At 37.6% G+C, this 20761-nt stretch overlaps 1 protein-coding gene across 12 annotated transcripts in view; it reads right to left on the minus strand.

Moving 5' to 3' along the window:
- Positions 1–20761, minus strand: part of DMD (dystrophin) — a 1298312-nt gene that overhangs the window by 288392 nt on the left and 989159 nt on the right. For all 12 annotated transcript variants that reach the window (XM_075033523.1, XM_075033524.1, XM_075033521.1 and 9 more), the window contains one exon: positions 1162–1373. In XM_075033523.1, the coding sequence (XP_074889624.1) occupies positions 1162–1373 (212 nt within the window). The remainder of the gene's footprint in view (positions 1–1161; positions 1374–20761) is intronic.

Genomic DNA, 20761 nt, shown 5'->3' on the forward strand with positions numbered 1-20761 from the left:
AAACAAAAACATAACCAAAACAAAACAAAACCAAAAACCCCAACAGATTTTGTATCTACTTCTAAATGCCAGAAAGGCAATAACTAACTGATGATGGAGATAGCTGAAGGCCAGCCATACAGTTATACACCTACTTTCTCTAGTGGCAAAACCGGCTGATGAGGACCTCACCCCACTATTCTTCACGGCACTTCATTACCATTCCACTGTGCAAATAAGACTGTTCTAAGTCCACAAACTTTAACCAAACAGCTGAGTGGTAGGAGTTAAAAAAAATAAAAATCTGGTGGGCAGGAGAGGAGAACATATCAGAAAATATTTGTGTAACTATTCTCCCAGATAACTAAAATGTAACATTCCATTAACATGGAGGCAGGACTCACTTTAAGAGGCTGATCAATTGGTTGGTTTCAATCTTGTTTTTCCCCAACCAGAAAATGAGATATTAATCTGAAACAGCTGTTCTCAAAATTTATTCATGAAGAATGTCACCAAAATATGACTATTTCTGTAACAAGAAACTTAAAAACTGATGCAACAGTTAGGGCATATTTGCATTGCCACTTGAGGTATAGCTCAGCTACATAAGTTAACTGGGGTGCACATTTTAGCACCTAGAATGTGGCAACATGCGTGCTAAAATCACAACAGCAGCCATTTCAGTATTTTCGCAGTTAATAACCCTGCCAAGGTTGAACCCAGTGAGATTATCTTGTGGCAAATCTAAAATGCTTGGTTTTCAAAATATTGCCATATAGTTTGTTATGGGTTTTTTTGTTCCCTTTTCTTTTCTCAACTACTTCCAGACAACCTATACAGCTTCATTATCAGTGCAGACAGACATACCAATACTGAGGATTTCCCACTCTGCAGTACCAGTGCAGCTGAGGCTGTTGTACAGAAGAGATGAGAAATACTTGTGCTGAAAATATAGGTATTCCTCCTGTAAGATCAGCCAGCTATTTGCTATGACTGATAAGACCAATTTCATTCAAGGATTATGTGACATATATTTTAGACTTTGTAAGTTAATTTCTTTCTAATTTTTTTGTGGGAAATAAGGGATAAAGAGGTTGTTCTCAATGTGCGCTGTCCAATGAGGACATTTTCTTTAACAATCTAATTAACTCAAGCGGAAATATTTTAATTGTCAGTAGTGACCTTAAGCTCAGTGTTCTGCTTTTTCAGAGCTTCCACGGTGTAGGAAATTTCTTTCCACGACTCAAGCTTAGCTTTTGCTCGTTCAAGAACCTGATCAGCTTCTTGTTTAGCTTCTAGCCACTGTGTTGAATCCTTTAACATCTCATGAAGCTGCTGTCTCCGGTTTTGGAGGTGTCCATGCACTTCATCCCACTGGCTCTGTATCTTTTCAACTGGTGAAACACAAAGGAAAAAAAAAGGCCGAGTCACTTAAAAGCTTTTTCTTTTTTTCTCTCTTTTTTTTTTCTTTTTAAGGGAGTAAAAAATAATATTTAAATCTTTCTAAAACTGACCATATTGGTGAGCTCTTGTACTTTTAAGCTGAATTGCAACTAAGTTAGTTTCACAAAGAAGAACAGATAAACTGTTCTGGGTCACGCAGTATGACACTATGGTACACAGCATGTGTTTCGATGCATATGCAGCCAGAAATGCCAGGTTCATGCCTCAAAATGCATTATGAAACAGGATCACATTTGAGAAAAAGCATCAGCAATAATCTTTCATTCTTACCAAACCAACACAGGGTTTAATATTTTCTGAAGAATAAGTCTTTTAGGGACTTGAGTAATATTAGTTAAAGATTTACCGCAAGATATAATTAATGGCTATACTTTCTTATTTCATTAAGGCAAATGATAGCAGACTGCAAAGGCTAAAAAACTTTCTCATATGCTCATGTTAATTATAACATAATTATTAGCTTTATCCACTATTTGAAAGAAATGTGATTTATGGGAACTTAAAATCACTGATAAGCATTGGCTAGAATCCAGCATCAGACTTGTCCATAGTAGCAAAAACATCAGGACACCTAGTTGTCTAAGCAGTTGAAGTTTGAAAAAAAAAAAAACCGAACAAACCAAAAAAACAGAACTCCACAAACAATAAAATCTGTGCACTGCATGAATAAATAGGCATTTTAATTTATTTTTTTTTTAATTCCCTGAGGTTAGTCAGCACAAACTACATTCTCAATATCTTCTTGAAGACTGCTTCACTACATTGAGGCCTTCTAGGGAGGGGAACAGAGATTCCTAGAGTACTCAGAAAGCAACTGAAATTATCATCGAACGGTAGTTCCAACATTGCATCTCTCGCTGCAGGGGTGATTCCAGAATGGTGCAGGCTAAAGATTAAAGGGACAAGAAATGCTTCAGCATGGAAAGGAGACTTCTACCTATCAGTGCTCTTCCTTCTTCCAGAAGAAGGGATAAAGATCTTTCCACGGACTCAGCTGTAGTTTAGAGAAAGAGAAGAAAACCTTTCAGCATCCCTTGATCAAGCCTAGGGAGAAAAACTGTGAGTGAGCACACATAGCAGCATGTTCAAGTCAAAGGAAATGGAAAAGGAACTGAAGAAACAGAACTGGAAAACACAAAGCACAAGCAGAGCAAAGCGAGGATCGCCTAAGGTCCAAATACTTCAATTTAATCTGAAGCAAATCTAACCTCTCATTTTAGAAAGCTGTATACGAAGGTCACAAAACCGCAACTTATTTCTGTGCCCTATCTGGATGAGGATTTCTGATGTAAGCTTTAGGGTATACTTGAAACAACATAGAGATTGTGGTCTACAGGAAGGGTGAATAACAGAAGTGTTGTTGAACTGCTCAATTAAAACCTCTGTGCTATGGCTGCAACATGTGGCTCAAGGGTTGTGCTGGAGGTCTAGGGGGACAAAGACTGCCCAAACACTTTCCACAGTGTTATCTTTCGATTCCTGGCAACCAGGAGATTTTTGGTACATAGCTGACAAAAGTATAATAGCGCGCGTGCGCATGTGTGTGTGATTTAAGAGGTGAATGAAAACCCTGTTGCAGAACAGGTTCAAAAGAAAACTAGGTCTACAACTACATTAATTCTTCGTAATTGCTGCTTTTAATAAGAATTGCTGTTACTCCTTATCAAGAAACATAAAAATATTTATCAACGGATCTGTTCCATAATGTCTCATGAGGTTTGTATCTAAGTAAGACATATTAGCAGTCCTTCTCTAGGGACTGTGCTTTTCTCAGCAAGACTGAGTTTTTTCATCACATACCACAGTCCTGGGATTCCGTGATGACCAATTGTCCCACCCAAGAGGGGAACGAGGCTGCATAATTAAAGCGGTATTCAGGACATCTCAGGAGCCCACTTACACAAGTGACTATGAATACACAAGTTCCAAAGCTATGAAACACCTTTCCTTGTGAAAATACTCGGGTTATCTCCCTCAAAAAGGGAAAAGAAAAGCTCCTGATAGGAACACTTAAAAACCCCCATGCATAATAGTTTTGTTTTATTACAGATTGGAATTGGAGAGTTTAGGAAGTTACTAGGTAATCTAAACCAAAAAAACCTAAAATGTTGTTTTCTTGAACCAGTGAGAAAACCCCCTTTAAAAAGTACTTCAGCTGGGGATAAACACACCATGACATCTACATAATTAATCTGGCCTTTCTGAGCTAGAATATATGAAACAGTGCAGTACTATATAAGCCAAAATATGTAGAGATAATTTATTAGAGAGGCCTTTATAATTATTACATTATTTAGTTTAAGGTAACATAAAAATCCCTTCATTACTGTAAGTTTACATCTTCTAAATGATGCTGCATTTTGAATGCGGAGTATTGATTGGGTTTTGAATAACGAAAACCCCCACGCTTCTAAAGCTTAAAATAGGAGAATTCACTTCCAAAATGTACTGAAACCCACAGTGTAAATCAATGTCTCTTAAGGATGTATTTTGTTCCTGTGGATACTCTAGTGGGATGTTTCCCACAGAAGGAAAGGTGAACACCACTTATAGATTTATGCCAAACAAAAAAGTTCAGAAAATCCAATTTGAGTGGATATTGTGTTAGAACTGATCCCAGCAACCCACGAACCCCTCACCTGCTGCTAATGAGTTACTGACTGCAGATGAGAAGTGTCAGAGAATTGCTATTAAATAATCTTGTTGGACAATAGAAGACAATTTTTAAAGTATTCTGAACATCATGGGGGTTTTGTGCAAGGGCACTGGAACATATAAAAGGTCTTCTCTGACTGGGTACTAACAGGAATAGGTTTATGAAAATATTTAAGAGTGTTTTATAAGACAGCAATAAGGAATCTCAGTATGAAGTTCCTTCTGGCTAACACGCTGCCTATAGCCTTGGAAGGGTTCTTTCTGCGGTCAGGATTTTATAAAAATCCTTAACATTACACTGAACATACGGGATTCAGCATAGGGAAAACGAATTTCTTCCAAAGTCCAATCACCTTTACCTGGAACCAGGAAGACAACCCTAGAAATAAGAAACAGAGTTCCAAACCAGAAAAACAGAAGAATCAATGGCATGTGAAGCAATTGTTCCAGAAAAGGATTTGCCCAAGTTTTGGAGAACAAAAGAAGAAAATTGATCACTACTTCCTACCTTGAATTTAAGGCCTTCAATAAGTAATATTCAATAAATTAAAAATATATATAAACCAAAACCAAACAAAAAGCTATTGCAAAGATTACAAAATATCCTGAAACTTAAGTAAGAACATTTAATATGGCTAAAAAAAAAGTAAGATTTGGCAGGAAAAAGTAATGTAATTGTCCTTACTGCACTCTGGATCGTAATAGGGTATTACTGAGATCAGACTCTGATCTTTATCTTTTAACTATCATTGCACCTACATACTGTGATGACTATACATTGAAAACGCCTAGATAGACAGAACAAATGTGGCTCCATGTGCACTATTAATATCACTGAAGCACAAGAATTTTAAATAATTAGTAACAAAGACAAAAGCATTTTTCCCCCTATAGTTTAGTTTCTGAAGCACCTCAGTTTTCATTGCTCATTACAGCTAAGTCCAGTGCCTTCTCCATTTCAAAGCCTAATCTCTTTTTTAGTGTGGCACTTCCCCTTTATATCCCATTTTCTTTCTTCCCCACCCCTCCAAATTTGGCAACAGCACAATATCTTTATTGTATTAATCAGTATTTGAAATTATCTCAAAAGCATTCTTAATTATTCAGTATAGAATTTCCTTACCAGCCAATCTGCAAAGGGGGAATCTTTAAGAAAAAGGACAACATTTTCTTTATAGACTTAAGGAAAAGAAATAATTTAAAATCATTTTGTCAATCCATGTGGCCATTAACTAGATTTATTTGAATATAAAAGCACAAAAATATTTGACAATTAACAAATCTAAACTGTGTATCAGAAAGACAAAATATATACAACAGGTTATTTCCTGAAGTGAAACCCAAACCCCATCCATTTCCTAATCACAGTGCTCCATGCAGAAGTTCTCATTGTGCTTCACTTACACAAGTTTTGCGCTTGCTTACTGGAAAGTATCCCAGCACGGCTCCAACTGCTCCCAGTTCAACACTGAACTCTCTCAGATGAATGATTTAGGGGCATGGTGAGATTCTACCAGTATGTAATTTCAAGGTTGCTATTCAATTTCTTTTTTTCATCACTACTATTCACCAGTTGTTCAATAGTCATTATATCACTCAGATGGACAAAGGAAATTCTGCTGAACTGACCACAGATTTAGTAAGTTATTAGGAGCAATAACAAAGCAGAAAACTGCATTTAAAGCAATCAAACACAAGATAACTATTTTTCAATCTGGTTATCATTGATTTAGTACATTGAGGAAAGAATAATCTCAGTGAAGGAGATTGCTGGCTTAAGGTTCAGTTCTGTTTATTAACAAAAATTTTTAAACTGTTATTTTCATACTCTAGGTATGATAGAGAAACAACAAACAAAAATAAACCTTTTTTCTCTATTAAGAGTTCCTATCATTGATAAGACAAATATAACTGTCTTCACTGACAGAGTTTACTCTCTGCTGTTTATAATATAACAGCAGTGGAAACAACAAAAGGAATCTGAGAAGAAGCTGTCAGTCACAGGAGAAATAATGTTCATGTTACTATGAGTTACATTTAGCCTATGCAAAGATGAAAAAAGGAATTATTCCATGCCAGTTTGACAAGTCCATTGAATCCAGTACACACTCCAAAAAAAGTGAACAAGTAAATGAACAGCAACAGAATTTGTGAGGTAAAAAACCTCCACTTTCCTTGTCCAACAAATTACCTAAACTGCACCCATTTTGCTCTGTAGGACTGTGCTTTTCAAAAGCATTATTGTCAAGATATTGACATTTTCCTATAAAAGTAATTTTTTTCACTGTAGGTTCATAGATTTGAAGACTAGAGGGACTAATGCAATCTGACCTGCTGCAGAATATAACCGGAGAACAGTGGAATTATGGACAGTTATAATTCATGTTATCAAAATAAGCTGCTGATGTTCCTTAGCTGAAAAATGAAAATTGTTTTATATGCATCTTTGAGTGTTTCAATTTACTATACCTTGCAACAATGATCATGATGAAAAGACACACTGAGCTTGAAATCTAGCCAATTCTGAAAAAAGTCTTATGAATAGTTTCAGATTTTTGTCATAATCTCTTGAATCTTAAGGGTCGTGTCCGTCGTCCCCCCCCCACTTTGTAGCAATACGAAACACCCAAATGCATTGAAAGAAAAAAGAGTAACGAAGATCTTCATTCTTAGGGTACTGAGTAGCTTTTAAACACTATGGCTGTACAGAATGGCTGTTACTGGTAAACAGAATGAAAGCATGAAGAAGAAAACATTTTACATTCTCTGCCAATTGTAACAACTTCAGTTGTCAATGGTATATAACAGGCTAAGAAATTGGTGGGTGAGGTCGTTGTACTGCATTCACAAAATCTTGCTACAGAACTGGATGCAGCCCTGGGCTGAATGTGTCTTGCACATCCATACGACCGCAAGCACACCACTTCATACTACAGTGCATGTACCAGCCAGCACCACAAGTAGAAGCCAGCAAGACACAGTCGTACGCAGAGCTAAACCGAGTACCTAGAGATTGTAGTATTAGAAAATGCTGAAAACATAAAAACTGTAGGTTTTTGGGAGGGAGAGGTTAAAAACAGCCCAAGCTCAACATTGCCATTGGTTGCCCTGGAAGCATACTACCAGAGCTTCAAAGTTGTCAATACAAGATTTTTTTCAATCATATGCTATCCTGAAAATTACTCCTACATCTCCCTGGAGTTTAAGTCTTTTACAATGTTGTTTTCAAAGATAAGTACACATTTTAAGATTCATCTTTGAAGAGTCCATCAGGTTGGATTCATTTCTGTTGGAGGTGCAGCCCCATGATATACTTTTCTTTGAAAGTCCTGAATAGCTAATCATTATGTATTTCATCTTACTTCATATGCTTTTAACTAATCTATACATTTATCCATATACAACTTATCTTAATTAAACTTTTGTGGCTGTATAGAACACCAGTTTGTCTAATCCTAAAAATTCTAAGTGTGTCTTACTAAACAGTGAACAGGTTTTCTGAGAGGCATGATGGAGAAACTAGGAAATATGGATTTAAACAGAAATGTACTAGGTTACTGCACTTTTTGTACATTTTTCCCTTTCTTCCACTAAACAGTGTAATCTCCCACATAACAGGGTTAAATAAATTATGAGGAAAAAGAGATGTTTTTCACAGGCCTACAAGACCATTCTGAAGGCACAACAACCACACACTACATGCAAGTCTTTCTGATGCTTTCCAATTTTGGCTCAGTTTTCTGTAAACCACACGAGTGGAATCACAGTTAAAACATCACTTAAGCTTTGTGTTATCTTGTGGTTACCTCACTTTTCATTATTGTATTGTTCTAAGCAAATAAACATAAACTAACTTTTTTTTTTTCCCCCTAGGAAAAGGATTCAGTTCAAGTTCTCCATTTGTGATTTTTTTCTTGCTGAAAGTGCTCTGCCTTCTCTTCTGCTGCCTTCCTGAACAGGAGGTGTCTGACCTGAGTCTTATTCTTCAAGGAGGAATCACTTTAATAAAGTCTATCTTACAACATCCCTTGACAAAAGGATGCCGGCTCTGTTCTTAGGAACAATCGTGAATCTGCGAGAGATCAGTCTAGGGAGAACATTTGGGTAGTAGATGCAGAGTCAAATGAGGATAAGTTTAAAACATTTCTTTTTTAAATGCTGAAGTACTTAAGGAGTTACAGGAACAGTTATAACATCTACTAAGTCGCTGCCTGTAGGCTATCATTATGGAGTGGAGCTGGATAGGACAGAGTACACAGTAGAGAACAGTTGGAGCCAGCCTACTCAGTAATTTATGCTTCATCTGTCCTTCTTTATCTTTTCTTGTAAAGCACTATTTCTCTCAACCTTTTTCAGAGGCTTATAAAAGTCGCACTTCTTAAACAATGACCTTAGAAAGTTATGGCAACACTTTAACTAAATATGGAAAAACACTAATAATGTGTCATCTAAGATATTTTATGCATCCCTTAGACGGTCAGTAATGCGATGAGAGGATTTAGCCAATAAACCCCAAATTAATGGTGGAGTGGCAACTTAGGATATCTAGCTTAATGTGAAGTCTGTCATTTATGCCAGTAAGATGTCAGATATGGCTTTTATGCACCGTTAATCTATTAAGGTATTTATAGAAAGATTATTCCTTATCATATATGTATCATAATGTGTAACGACAGATTTTTAAAAAAGCTTATGGCTTACAAAAAAGTTAGGCAAAACAGAAAGTATGTACACAAATTAAGCTGCATATAAACAAGTGAATGAATAATACCCGGGAAGAAGGAAGGAACTGTAATCCTTTATACTATTGTGCGATATTCTAGTTTCTAAGAACAGATAAAAGGTATTACAAGGGAAAGCAGGAAGAGGTAGCGCTCAGAGCCTTCAGTTGTCTTTCTGGGGTGATGAAGAGCAATGAAAATGTACCTGAAAAACCTGTCAAGGCATGAAAGCCCTGGGAGGAAGAATGATACCTTCCTTGGCTTCCCAGAGGCTAAGAAAGATAGGCAATAAGAGAGATTTCAACAGATTTAAATGTGGTTTGTTTTTTTTTTAAACATGCACACTCATAATCTCATTTTGTAGTTTGATACTTTTGGGGGGTAATTATTTCCAACTATTGCAACTCTATGATTTGATTTTGTTTTGTTTCACTAGGGTAAGCCTATTTTTCTTTTATCTAAAAATCACTTCCATATGATCAAACTAATGAAGGTCACTCTGTTCCTTTGGAAGTGTCAGATCAAACAGCATGAACTGAAAACTGTCAAGTGGTTTCCGCTAAGCACCGAGTGAATAATTCTTCAGCACTGTGAAGCATGCTTTACGCCTTGCTATACGGAGTGGGAGTTAGAGACCAGACTAAGCTGGTAGCACATCTAAAGAAATCAGTTTCTTATAACAAGCAAAAAGCAACTTCCATGACTGAGCACTGAGAAGGGCATGCAAGAGCTTATTATTTGGAAAACAGGTCCCTCAGAAAGCATTCAGTAGTTTGTCAAGTTTTATAAAAGTATTTATGTATATAACATTTATCACCTCTCAAATGAAGTTTTCAAGATCATCTTTTCACTAAATGAAAAAGGGAGCAGAACATGGTATGCATGATGTGCAAGAGCATTTGCCTTGCATTTTAAAATGTTACACAACCTGTAAAATTTTGATGTGAGAAATAAACACTTACCCTAAAGAGAAGTAAGATTCTTCAGGATTTAGCATGAAATAGGTAACAAACCTAAGTGTAGTTTTACTAGAAACCTACAGAAACAAATAAAAATACCTATATGCATATACACACAAGTATTGACTAGGGAGATGTATAGACAGATTAGGGAATGAACTTCTGATACCTCTCTATTGCCACCAGAGCCTTCAGAAGTAGAGCAGGACGTTTACGGAGAAATGGACCGTCACCATCAGTCCCACTGCTCAGGCAGGATGCAGAGTCAGTAGTGATTCTTCCCTGACCCCAGGAGCAGGACGCATATGGACAAGCCACCAGAAGTTAACTAAATTATCTTCTTCTGCAGAGACACCCATATTTGGATTATATCAAAAAATAACTTTTTAGTAACATTGTACTAACTGAAAGACCTGAGGGTTCCCTTGCTGGAATGATTTAATCATCTTTCAAAATGTTTTATTCAATTCCTTTGTTGTATGTAGAAAATAGCTACCGCATTATTGAATTTAGCTACTTTCTTAAATATTTGTCACATAATTATGAAGACTTACATTAGATTTAGAAATGATATTTAGACTGATGGAAGGTACCCAAACTGAAGCCAGAGGATTATGACTAATATGATTAACTAGATGAGTGAATATGTAAGTAATCCAATCATTTCAGTTGTAAATTTATAGAAAAGTTTTTGAAGAACTTAATAGGAAAATGTCATTAATTTCTGTCTTTTCTTAGGAATGTAATTTTTAATTAGAAGTGACATGGTAGTTTACTATTTATCTTTGCCCAAATGTCCATTAATATTTTTTCTAGGATTTTGGTTACTTAAGCTATTAGAGGGAAAATAATTTATAATTATGAATCTAATTTCTGTTCATGGGTGACAGCATTTGTAATAATCAACCTACCTACAAAATACTTAAGAAAACCTTTTTTGCAGAAGAAATACGACTTGTCTGTGCCTGTATTTAAAAATGCGACATTAAATTAGTGAAATGATATTCTACTTTCTCTGAATATAAACAAGAATGCTATTAGCATTATTAAAGTACATCAGCTTTCATATAACAACGCTTTCATAGACTTCCATACTTACTGATGCAAAACCATAACGGTAAGTCTGGCAGTTTAAGTCCTGAAATGTATGAAATTCATTACCTACCTGATGAAGCATACAGGCAATGAATTTCAGAATTCTTAGTACCACATAACTTTTTGTTGCCATCATACATTCATATTTACACCGTATATTTTTAATGTTTTCAGCCTCCTAACTCCTACTGAGTTTAGGCTGAGACTTGCTTTTCAAATATATCTGCGTTTGTTAATCTGAACACTAATTTGTTTTGGTTTTGATTTAATAGATCCAGCTCTAACTGTACGGGCAAGACTGTGGGAAACCGTAGACTACCAAAATACCTAGAAAATTAAAATGGACTTAGGAATTCTGCAAATGTGTGAATATCAGCCTCCAAGTTACTGAAGCAAAGTTTTGCATACTGTTTATATTTCTATTTTCTTCTTCAAGAAGCAAAGTAATTTCCTCAGGAGAACCTCCACTCCCCACAAAAGCCATAAATCCAAAATTCAAAATTCAAAGACTGCAGCTGGCTTTGATTCATTTTAAAATGGATGAAAAGCAAATCTCTTCCTTCTGTTATTTGACATTAAATGTTATATGAGCTGTCAGAATAACATCATCTGAGCTTTTGTTTTCTATAACTCTCAAAGTCCAAATCCTTACCACTGTAATACTTACTAATTAAGCCATATCAGCAAGGGTAAACTGGCACACTTTGTGCAATGGTCAGTAAGCAACACAGCGGCTCCCATTTGTTGGTCTTAACTCTGAGACCGCCTGCTGGGCTACAGCTCTTCTCTACAGTACTCCATGACTGGGAATTATGAGCACGGACTATCACGAATCTTTTGCTGTGCTGCTTCTGACAAAGCCAAACCCGCACACTGATTCAACTGCTGTACCTCCACGGCACGTGCCTCTCACCGGAGGTCAGCTGGGAGACTGCTCTAGAGCTCCATTCACTCACCTATGCAACAGACACGGAAAGCAGGGTGCTGGCAACAATACTGAGCCAAAAAAAGCCATGTACGCATCAGAAAAAAACAGTGGGCCAAATCACAACATCATAGCTTTGACTTTTATTTTTGCCTTTGAAAGCAAAGAAAGCTTCCAAATGAGCAAGAATTGATTTCAAAGCAAAGAAGCAAAAGTGTTTCTTTTTCAAATATTTCTATATTCAACTTTAAGCATAAATGTTGGGCATTTTGTATCTGAAGTGAGTTAACTTAATGAATTTGTTATTTCACAACAGAAATAGAAGACTGTATAAATTTGTTTTATTTGCAAGTTACCAATTTCATAATCACAGAATCATAAAATGACTTGGGTTGGAAGGGACCTTTAAAGATCACCTAGTCCAACCCCTCCTGCCATGGGCAGGGACACCTTCCACTAGATCAGGTTCCTCAGAGCCCCATCCAACCTGGCCTTGAACACCTCTGATGATGAGGTATCCACAACTTCTCTGGGCAACCTGTTCCAGTGTCTTCCCACCCTCATTGTGAAGAGTTTCTTCTTTATACCTAATCTAAATCTACCGTCTTGCAGTTTAAAACTGTTGCCCCTTGTCCTGTCACTACAAGCCTTGGTAAAGTCTCTCTCCATCTTTCTTATAAGCCCCCTTTAAGTACTGGAAGGCTGCAATAAAGTCTCCCCGGAGCCTTCTCTTCTCCAGGCTGAACAACCCCAACTCACTCAGCCTGTCTTCATGGGAGAGGTCTTCCAGCCCCCATGGCCCTCCTCTGGACCTGCTTTAACAGGTCCATCTCTTTCTTGTACTGGGGACTCCAGAGCTGGACGTAGTACTCAATAAATAATGCAGTGAAATACCAGATATACAGCTGCCTCCATGGTATTTTTTCAGGGAGAGCTGACTAGAAATTCCAGCACAGACAGAAGCTTATAGAGTCAAAAGAAAGTAACATTTACACAACAGATTATGTATTGTACTGGTGATTTGGGTAAAATAATTACTTCTCTCACAATAATCTTCCTGAAAGGAGAAAAGCATCAGATATCACAAGACTGTAAATTAAAGACTGTATTTCTGGCCAAGACAAAACCAACCTTTTTCTTTTAGATTTACAGTTACGGTCTTTTAGAAAAATTACATTAATATTGAACTAAGTACTTCCAAAGGTAATTCCTCGGGGCTCTTGCTTCTACTTCAGACTGACATTTCCACACATCTTACACCCTATTCTGTCTTCCCTCTCACATTTGCACCTATATTCTACATACTCCAGAAGATGCTATCAGTCTGATATTGGTTAATCCATTTTTTTTTAATGCAGAGGAAGACAATCTTAGCTTCCCAACACTTGAAACTCTTAATGGCCTGAAATGCAATACTTAAAAATAGGCTGAAAAATGACCCAGAGATTCTTTTGTGAACAGGATGTTACATTTTTTTTTTTTCCTTCTTCTTTTAATGAGTACTCTCCACTTATTTGGCCAAGTAGTAGTGGGACTTTGTTGAAATAAAAAGCAATGAAATAGTTAAATTTCACACTTAAAATGACCTTATACACTTCAAAGCAAATATTCAACAGGGTCAACTAAGGAAGTAACATACATTGCATAAAAAATGTTTCTTCTGAAATTTCCAAAACGTTCAAAGGTTTTCAGCATTCCCTGTGTAGCTATACTGCTCTCTCTCTCTTTTTTTTTTTTAAACTAAGCACTGATTAGAAAATGAAGGGCCTATCATAAAAATGCTGGTACTTGAACTATTAAAGGAGCACAGCTCTACAAGCATAGGGGCATGTAAGAAAAAAAAAAAGTAACATTTTTTTCACCTCTTTTTAATTTATAGGACTAGTTCTCAAGGTCACATGAACTGGGTCCCTAGCTATCGAGCCTGGCATGACATACACATGTATTTGTTTCTTAATAACCAAATAGATAAATAATTTTTAAAAATCCTCAACATACCATATCTGTCATCTTAGTCCAATATTTTAGCTGACTAATAAAAGAAAAAAAATGTTTAATGTGCCAGTTACACCAATCTTGAGAAAAGGACAGACATAGTAACTTGCCATTTACTGCAGATTTGGTTTGAGAAGGGGTTTAGTTTGTTTTGGGGTGTTTTGTTTTGTTTTAATCAGACATCTGTCCTTTTTTGTTCATGTTCTCTTTGGTACTCCAACACAGATCATAACATTCATGAGACACTAAATGGACTAAAGTTAATCAACTTTAGACAAAACAACACATCTCATAATCACTATTCTGATATAGCTGAAACTCAGCAAATTTTGAACCGAACACACTACATGGGCTTAGACTGGACATTAGGAAGCATTTCCTTACCCAGAGGGTGGTCAAACACTGCAACAGGGTTCCTAGAGAGGTGATCAATACCCCAAGCCTGTTAATGTTTAAGAGGCATTTGGACAATGCCTTTAATAACATGCTTTAATTTCTGGTCAGCCCTGAACTGGTCAGGCAGTTGGACTAGATGATCCTTGTAGGTCCCTTCCAACTGAAATAGTCTATTCTATTCTATTCTAATTTTCCTACAGAGCTCAACATCCTGCTTGCAGGAAAACACATAAAATAGAGCAAAGAAAAGGTATCCAACGAACAGATTAAACCATTACTGTTGCCATCCTAATATAATGCTGCAGTGAAGAAAGCCAAGTGTCAAAAGCGTAAAAATTCAAAGAGAATAACGATACTGGAAATGTAATGAATATTCTGCAAAATTATTACATCTCTTCATCTGGAAAACTGCACTCATTTCTACACTTAAGAAGATAAAGCAGACATAAACACAGTCTGACACTTCCCAGAAAAACTTCCATGGCATAGGCGTTTCCTCTGCTGTATGCAGGTTCCCATCAAAATAAAATATAATGAAATGAAAACTTTTCTAAATATTCTGTTTCAGGTTCTAAGTCCCACCAAGCACAGATGCCACCATTTTCTCACCATACATCAGACTGTTCAACATCTACTCTCCTTTGCTGTTACTCAGTTAGGGATTTTCCAGATCACTCTCTGATGGGTCAATTTCTCACCTATCATGCAATAGGCCTGCTGATAAGAAAGATGAAATATGAGCAGCTAATCTCCAGAACTTTTATTCTATTTCCTCTTCCATCCCTTTTTGGCATGATAAAGGAGGACTCAATCCTATGAGCATTGCTATCCACTAAACACAGCTTGAAAAGCCTCAGAGTCACCATTTTCATATGCTTATGGTCCTGAAAAACAGCAATAAAATTAAATTCTTTGAATTATCTACAGTATTTCATAAGTCACCATAATGATGATTTGGCATACGTAACAGAATGAACCACCAGCTGGTGCAACTACCCACCAAAGTCTTAGGACCTTTCTCACACAGGCTAAGCTGCTATTTACTCAGGTTGGACTTGCAAAGGAGCTTTGGGGCTGTGAAAAACACTTTTTGTTATTGGTTTATTCCCAACTCAAGCAAAACTAAAACCATGATAAATTTATATTGAGGATCGCCAAAGTAAAATCCGCAGGCCAAACGTACTCCAGGGTGCTTAACTAGATTGTCTGAGAACAACTGCAGGTTCCAATATATGTTCTTTGTGTATTGCATTCATTTTAGAAAAAGAGATGGGACACAATGTACACCAAAATCTGCATTTGCCTGATATCACTGATTATGTGGCATCTAAATTTAGCTTGTAATCTCTATAGAGCAGGACCTTTGTTTCCTGTTTGCTCTGTAATTACTACAGAAAATTATGGTCTGGCATAAATGAACATATACTGTTCTGACACAGTTTTTAAAATAACTGTGGACATTAAATGTTGCCCATCAAACTCTGGATGAAATGTCAGTGGACGAGTAATTTGATCATGTTTTGAAAAATCCATTTCTAAACAATTCCCTTTTTGTTATTTCCATTTATTTTCATTTTGACTAATTTGTCACAACACAGCTAGCATAGCTCTTCTGTTTGTATCATCATGGGTAAGAATAAAATAAAATGGATATTTTTACTGTTTACATGTCTGCTTCTAGTCACATTTACAACATTCTGTGCAAGCTACTATTTCTAACACAATACTGCCTTGAAACACTAGCCAAACCAGCAAAGACTTGGGTTTGACATATTCAAACAAAACAGGTCAAAAAACCTATTCTTCTGAACATGTGGCAGACAAAGGCTGGGATTTAAGATATATTATCCCACATTATCTAGGTGAAGAACTGAACATATGAAATTAAAAAACTTTTCTGAAATTACAAAGAAAGTCTGTAGCAGATCTAGAAATTAAATTGAGGTCATCCTCACCTCTGATCATACAAGAAGTTTGCTCTTACTGTATTTTCATTGATTTCTAAGGGCAAAAAAATTAAACCCATATGCTATCACACAACTGACCTTAAGCATAAGGAGTAAGTCAGCACCTAGTGTTTGGCAGGGGTCTTCCACTAGGAAGAAAAATGAAGGCGGCAAGTATTCCTTGGATGCAATCTTATATTCGCAAGGAAGGAATAAAAAAACCTGCTTGCTTTGTTGCAGTAGCTGGCCTTACCAGTAAGCTGCCTCAGTCTTTGCAAGCATTCTCTCTCTACTTTCCATCACACGTTTCTCTTGATATTCCAGAATTTTTTTGTTACCCTTATCTTGCCTCTTCTTTCACCGATTACAATTACAGATGCAACTGAATTAATCCCTAGTCCAAGTGTTTATATTAGCATTTGGGTGCCAGGTCCTGTTCCAGCTAAATAAAAACACGATTACTCGCTCCGTGACTTCATCTCCAAGGACGAAGCATTTCCATCACTTTCAAAGCAATCTGTGACTTCTCACTGACAGAAGTCACCCTGTGTGGGTAGCTACCAGAGCACAGCACCTTCATTGCTGATGGCAGCATCCCTCTCGGTCCTCCCCGAGATGTTTCCGACGTGCAGTGCTGGAAGCACGGGCAGCGTTTCTGAGCAGAAAGCAGACAGGCGGAGGCACAGACCTGCTCCACCTCTGCTGCTGCAAGCAGCTGGAGGTTTACTAAACTTAGGAATTCGGAGATGTCTCCAACAGTATCTGAGAACATGATAAGACCAAGTCTAAGGGAAGAAGATAACATCTGAAAATAAAGACTATTACTTGGCTAATATTTTTTTCCAGATCTCGCACATTACAACCGGAAAAGTAATGGGACACTTCCTGTATAAACCATGAAAACACCAAAAATGCTTCTGAATAGGCCTGTGGAACCTTCGATCCCTAAATCCGATACGGTTTTCCTGCACTACCTACGCTACAGACAGAGCCCTGGTCTGAGCTACAACGGTGATTTTCACAAGACGGGTCCTAGAAAGTGGAGGTAAGCAGGAAGGCTTAGCCGGAGTGAAAGATAAGTGCAATTACACGATGCAAACGGAGGAGTAAGGGAAGAAGCAACACAAAAACTGATGACGTAACCCAGCATTTTCCACCTGTGGGACAGAGAGAGGAGGAGAGGAAATGGAGGAGGCAGAGGCAGGCGGACAAAAACACACCTCCCAGGCGCCCTTGCAGTCTTCAGGAAAGAGCCGGTGAGCTCCGCTGGGGCCACACGTCGCCTGGGAGCCCGGCCGCTGTCTGACCTGCTGCCTCGGCTCCGGCAGCACTGGCGGCGCAGCCCCGGCTGGGGCGGCAGGGCCGGCCAGGCCCTGCGGGGCGCCTGGGCGGGAGGAGGCCATGAGCTGCCCCGCGCCGGTCACAGCTGGTTCCAGCCGGTGCCCGCCGGAGCTCCGCCAGAGAGAGGAGGCGGCGGTGCCTCTGCCCAAACGTGTGGTAGGCAGGGCGGCAGCAGGCGGGGTTGGAGGTTGGTGAGGAAACACGAAAGGAGAGAGGCGAGGAGAAGCCTGGAGAAACAAAATGGAGGACGGACGTGGGAGCGGGGCTGGAGGAGCAGGCACGGAACGAGGCGCTCCGGCACGTCCTGCCAGCCCCAGCGAAGCCCCTCAGCTGAGGGCCTGGACAGCTTTTAGTCCGGGGGGTAGCTCAGGTGTCTTTTCATAACGCCGCATCACGTCTTCAAAATGGTTTTCATAGTTGTAAATACGAAAGGTTAGGTTTTCAGTGTTTTTATAGATTATTAAAATCACCCATGAAAATACATGGAAGTACAAACGTGAAAATGCAACTAGTATGTGTAACTGAAAAAGTGATAAGTGGTTTTGATACAGATGGCAGCAGATGTGCGACAGCACAGTTCCTGGCAGCTTCTGTATTTCAGGGGATTACTACCAGATAAAACGCGTGAAAATCTCCTGATTCCCAAAAGTGCTAACCACTCGTTAAATTCTGCCATCTTGCCCAAATCTAAAAACAAATGCAAACCCCAAATTACTCTCTAATCAGTTGCTGACATCTATTCTGACAAAAGATACATTCAGGTATGTGATATCATCAAGTCCAGTAATAAAGAATGTCACCATTGCAATGTCAACATTCACAATGAGAACTCTTGTAAAAGTAAATCCCAGTAAACGATAAAAAGAAAAAGATAGCTAAAACCCAGGCAATTTAATATTAAAAAAGGCAATTTTTTGATGCTTGTATACACTGACTGAACTTCAACATTTAAAAGATCAATTAAAATAAAATTATTAAAGTTACTAACTTGAAATATCAAAACCCTATATAAAGAGAGTAAAAACTAGGAAGATAATGAGGCTTTTTTGGGTAAATGGGATGCTTTTGTTAAAAATGGGGTTTTATAACTCCCTTAGAGAAAAAAGGCAATGCATCCAAACCATATCCTGCAATACTTCTAAGACTTTCAGACTTTAAACATATGGAGTAGTCCTAGCATTTAGCAAGAAATAGAAACCTCCTATCTAAAAAAAAAATTAATTTTCCAGGACCTTGAGCAACTACACACTCACAGATTTTAAGGTTAGACAGTAACTTTATTGATTGCCCAAATGGACCTTATATAAGCACAGTGATGGAATTTCATCAGTAGATAGGGAATTTAAATTGCTTATAAAAAGTCTTTAACTTTGAAAAATAATTCCTAAAGTATACAATGCCAATATGGTTATAAATAATAGGCAGTTGTTTCCCCCTCTTTCACTTTTGGAACTTGATCATTTTGGATATTTACTTGCAATGGAGATGGGCCACAAGTATGGTATAAGTGGTATAAATATTTCTAATGGCAAATTATTAACACTAGTCCTTTTAACATAGAAACTTGACTGAGTCTTTCTGGTGTCACTCAAAGAGAAAAAAAATCCGTTCTGATTATCTGGCCACTACACAAGTCAATGGAACATTCTTCTACTACTGACAAGATGCAAGTCAAACCTCTTCAGCCTTTATTATCTTCAGATTTCAAAGTATTTTATATAAATGTTAATTAACATTTGTAAAATGAGATTGAATCCAATTTTGAAATCCAATGTAATTAAAACCAGATTTTTTGCTGTAACACTGTAAATAGGAAGTGTCACATTAGATACTGTTAAATATGTTGAAAACTCTAAAATAACTCAGTGCTCGCTTTCCTGAAGAACTGCAAATTCTTGGCAGTTTTAGTCAGTGAAATGTCTCGAAAAATTAAGGTAAGACTTCTCCACTTGTTTAAGATATGAAAGAAAGACTTTGTATCCTGAGAAGTACTCTCAATTTAGTTCACATTTGCATACTATTGAATTCTTAAATATTCTTCAGAAGGATATGGTACTAATGATTTCGGAGACAACAGAGTAAATGAGTAGGACCTGCAATCTCACCCTGTGTGGCAGTTCCTTACCTTCCCTTTACATTTTGGTTATAATACTTTTGCAAGCAAATTTGCTTCTTTCTGAAGCTACTGAGATGCTGGTCTCGTTACACTAAAAAAAGAGAGCTCCTTCAAATTGAAGATTTCTATGAGCATTAAAGATTTTCACAAAGACTTTAGGAACAAAGGCAGGCAGTTACATAAAACCAGTCTGTTAAAATATGACTCCCCTTGAGCATAAAAGAAGGAAATGATGCCCCAAACAACCCTATTAATAGGACTTACCCTAGTAGGGGAGCAGACAATAGTACTTGGGGAAAGGAATTGCCTGCTGACAGCCTGTAAACAAGACTTTCTGTCATTTCATGTCTGCTCAATGGTTCTGGGCAACACTTACTTTCATCTAATTGGTGACTGGGTAGGTTGAAGGTTGCGGGGGGCTGAAGTTTTATATTCTTTGGCCCTTTTGCCAAAATTACCTCTATCACCTCAGTCTCCAAACTTTTTAAGAACAGCAGAGTAAACTGCAGAATATTGAATAGGCTTGAATTTTCTTGGCACTATAAATTAGAAGAATTTTTTGGTCTGTATTCTGACAGAGTACCTCTATTGATTAACTCAGTCCCTAAATGATGACCAACAGATGACCAACAGAGGTTAAAAAAAGACACAACACAGACTCAAACACTAGCTCTCCCACAACGCCTTACCAAATCCTTCCCTAGGCTAAACTGGGAAGTACATTCTCCTTCTGTCAGGTGATGGTATATCCCAAATCTGTCAATGAATTAACTTCATGTACCCATGGCTACATCATAGAATAATGCATAACCTATTAGTATGAAGCATCCCCCTACCAAACCATGCTTTCCTTATTCAGGGTGGTTTGTTTTTTTTCATTTTTTGGTTTTGTTTTTTTTTTGTGTGTGTGGGTTTTTTTTTCTTTTCACTTTTCTGGGCCTAGTCAAAATTATTTAAAGGCTTTAAAAAAAAAAATTATTTCCTTATCAGTCTTTCTGAAAGGTCTCTTTCTGCAGCACAGCCTTACACTCCTTACTTTACCTTTGCTGTTCACAAGCTCACAATTAGCAGAGAACTCACTTTGTGGTCATATTTTCCTGATGAGAGATTTGGTCAACCATTCTGCTCTCCTAGCTATTTTGGAGGATAGATGACAAAATTTACTAACA

The sequence above is a fragment of the Buteo buteo genome, chromosome 8 (assembly GCF_964188355.1).
Source record: "Buteo buteo chromosome 8, bButBut1.hap1.1, whole genome shotgun sequence".
Lineage (NCBI taxonomy): Eukaryota > Metazoa > Chordata > Aves > Accipitriformes > Accipitridae > Buteo > Buteo buteo.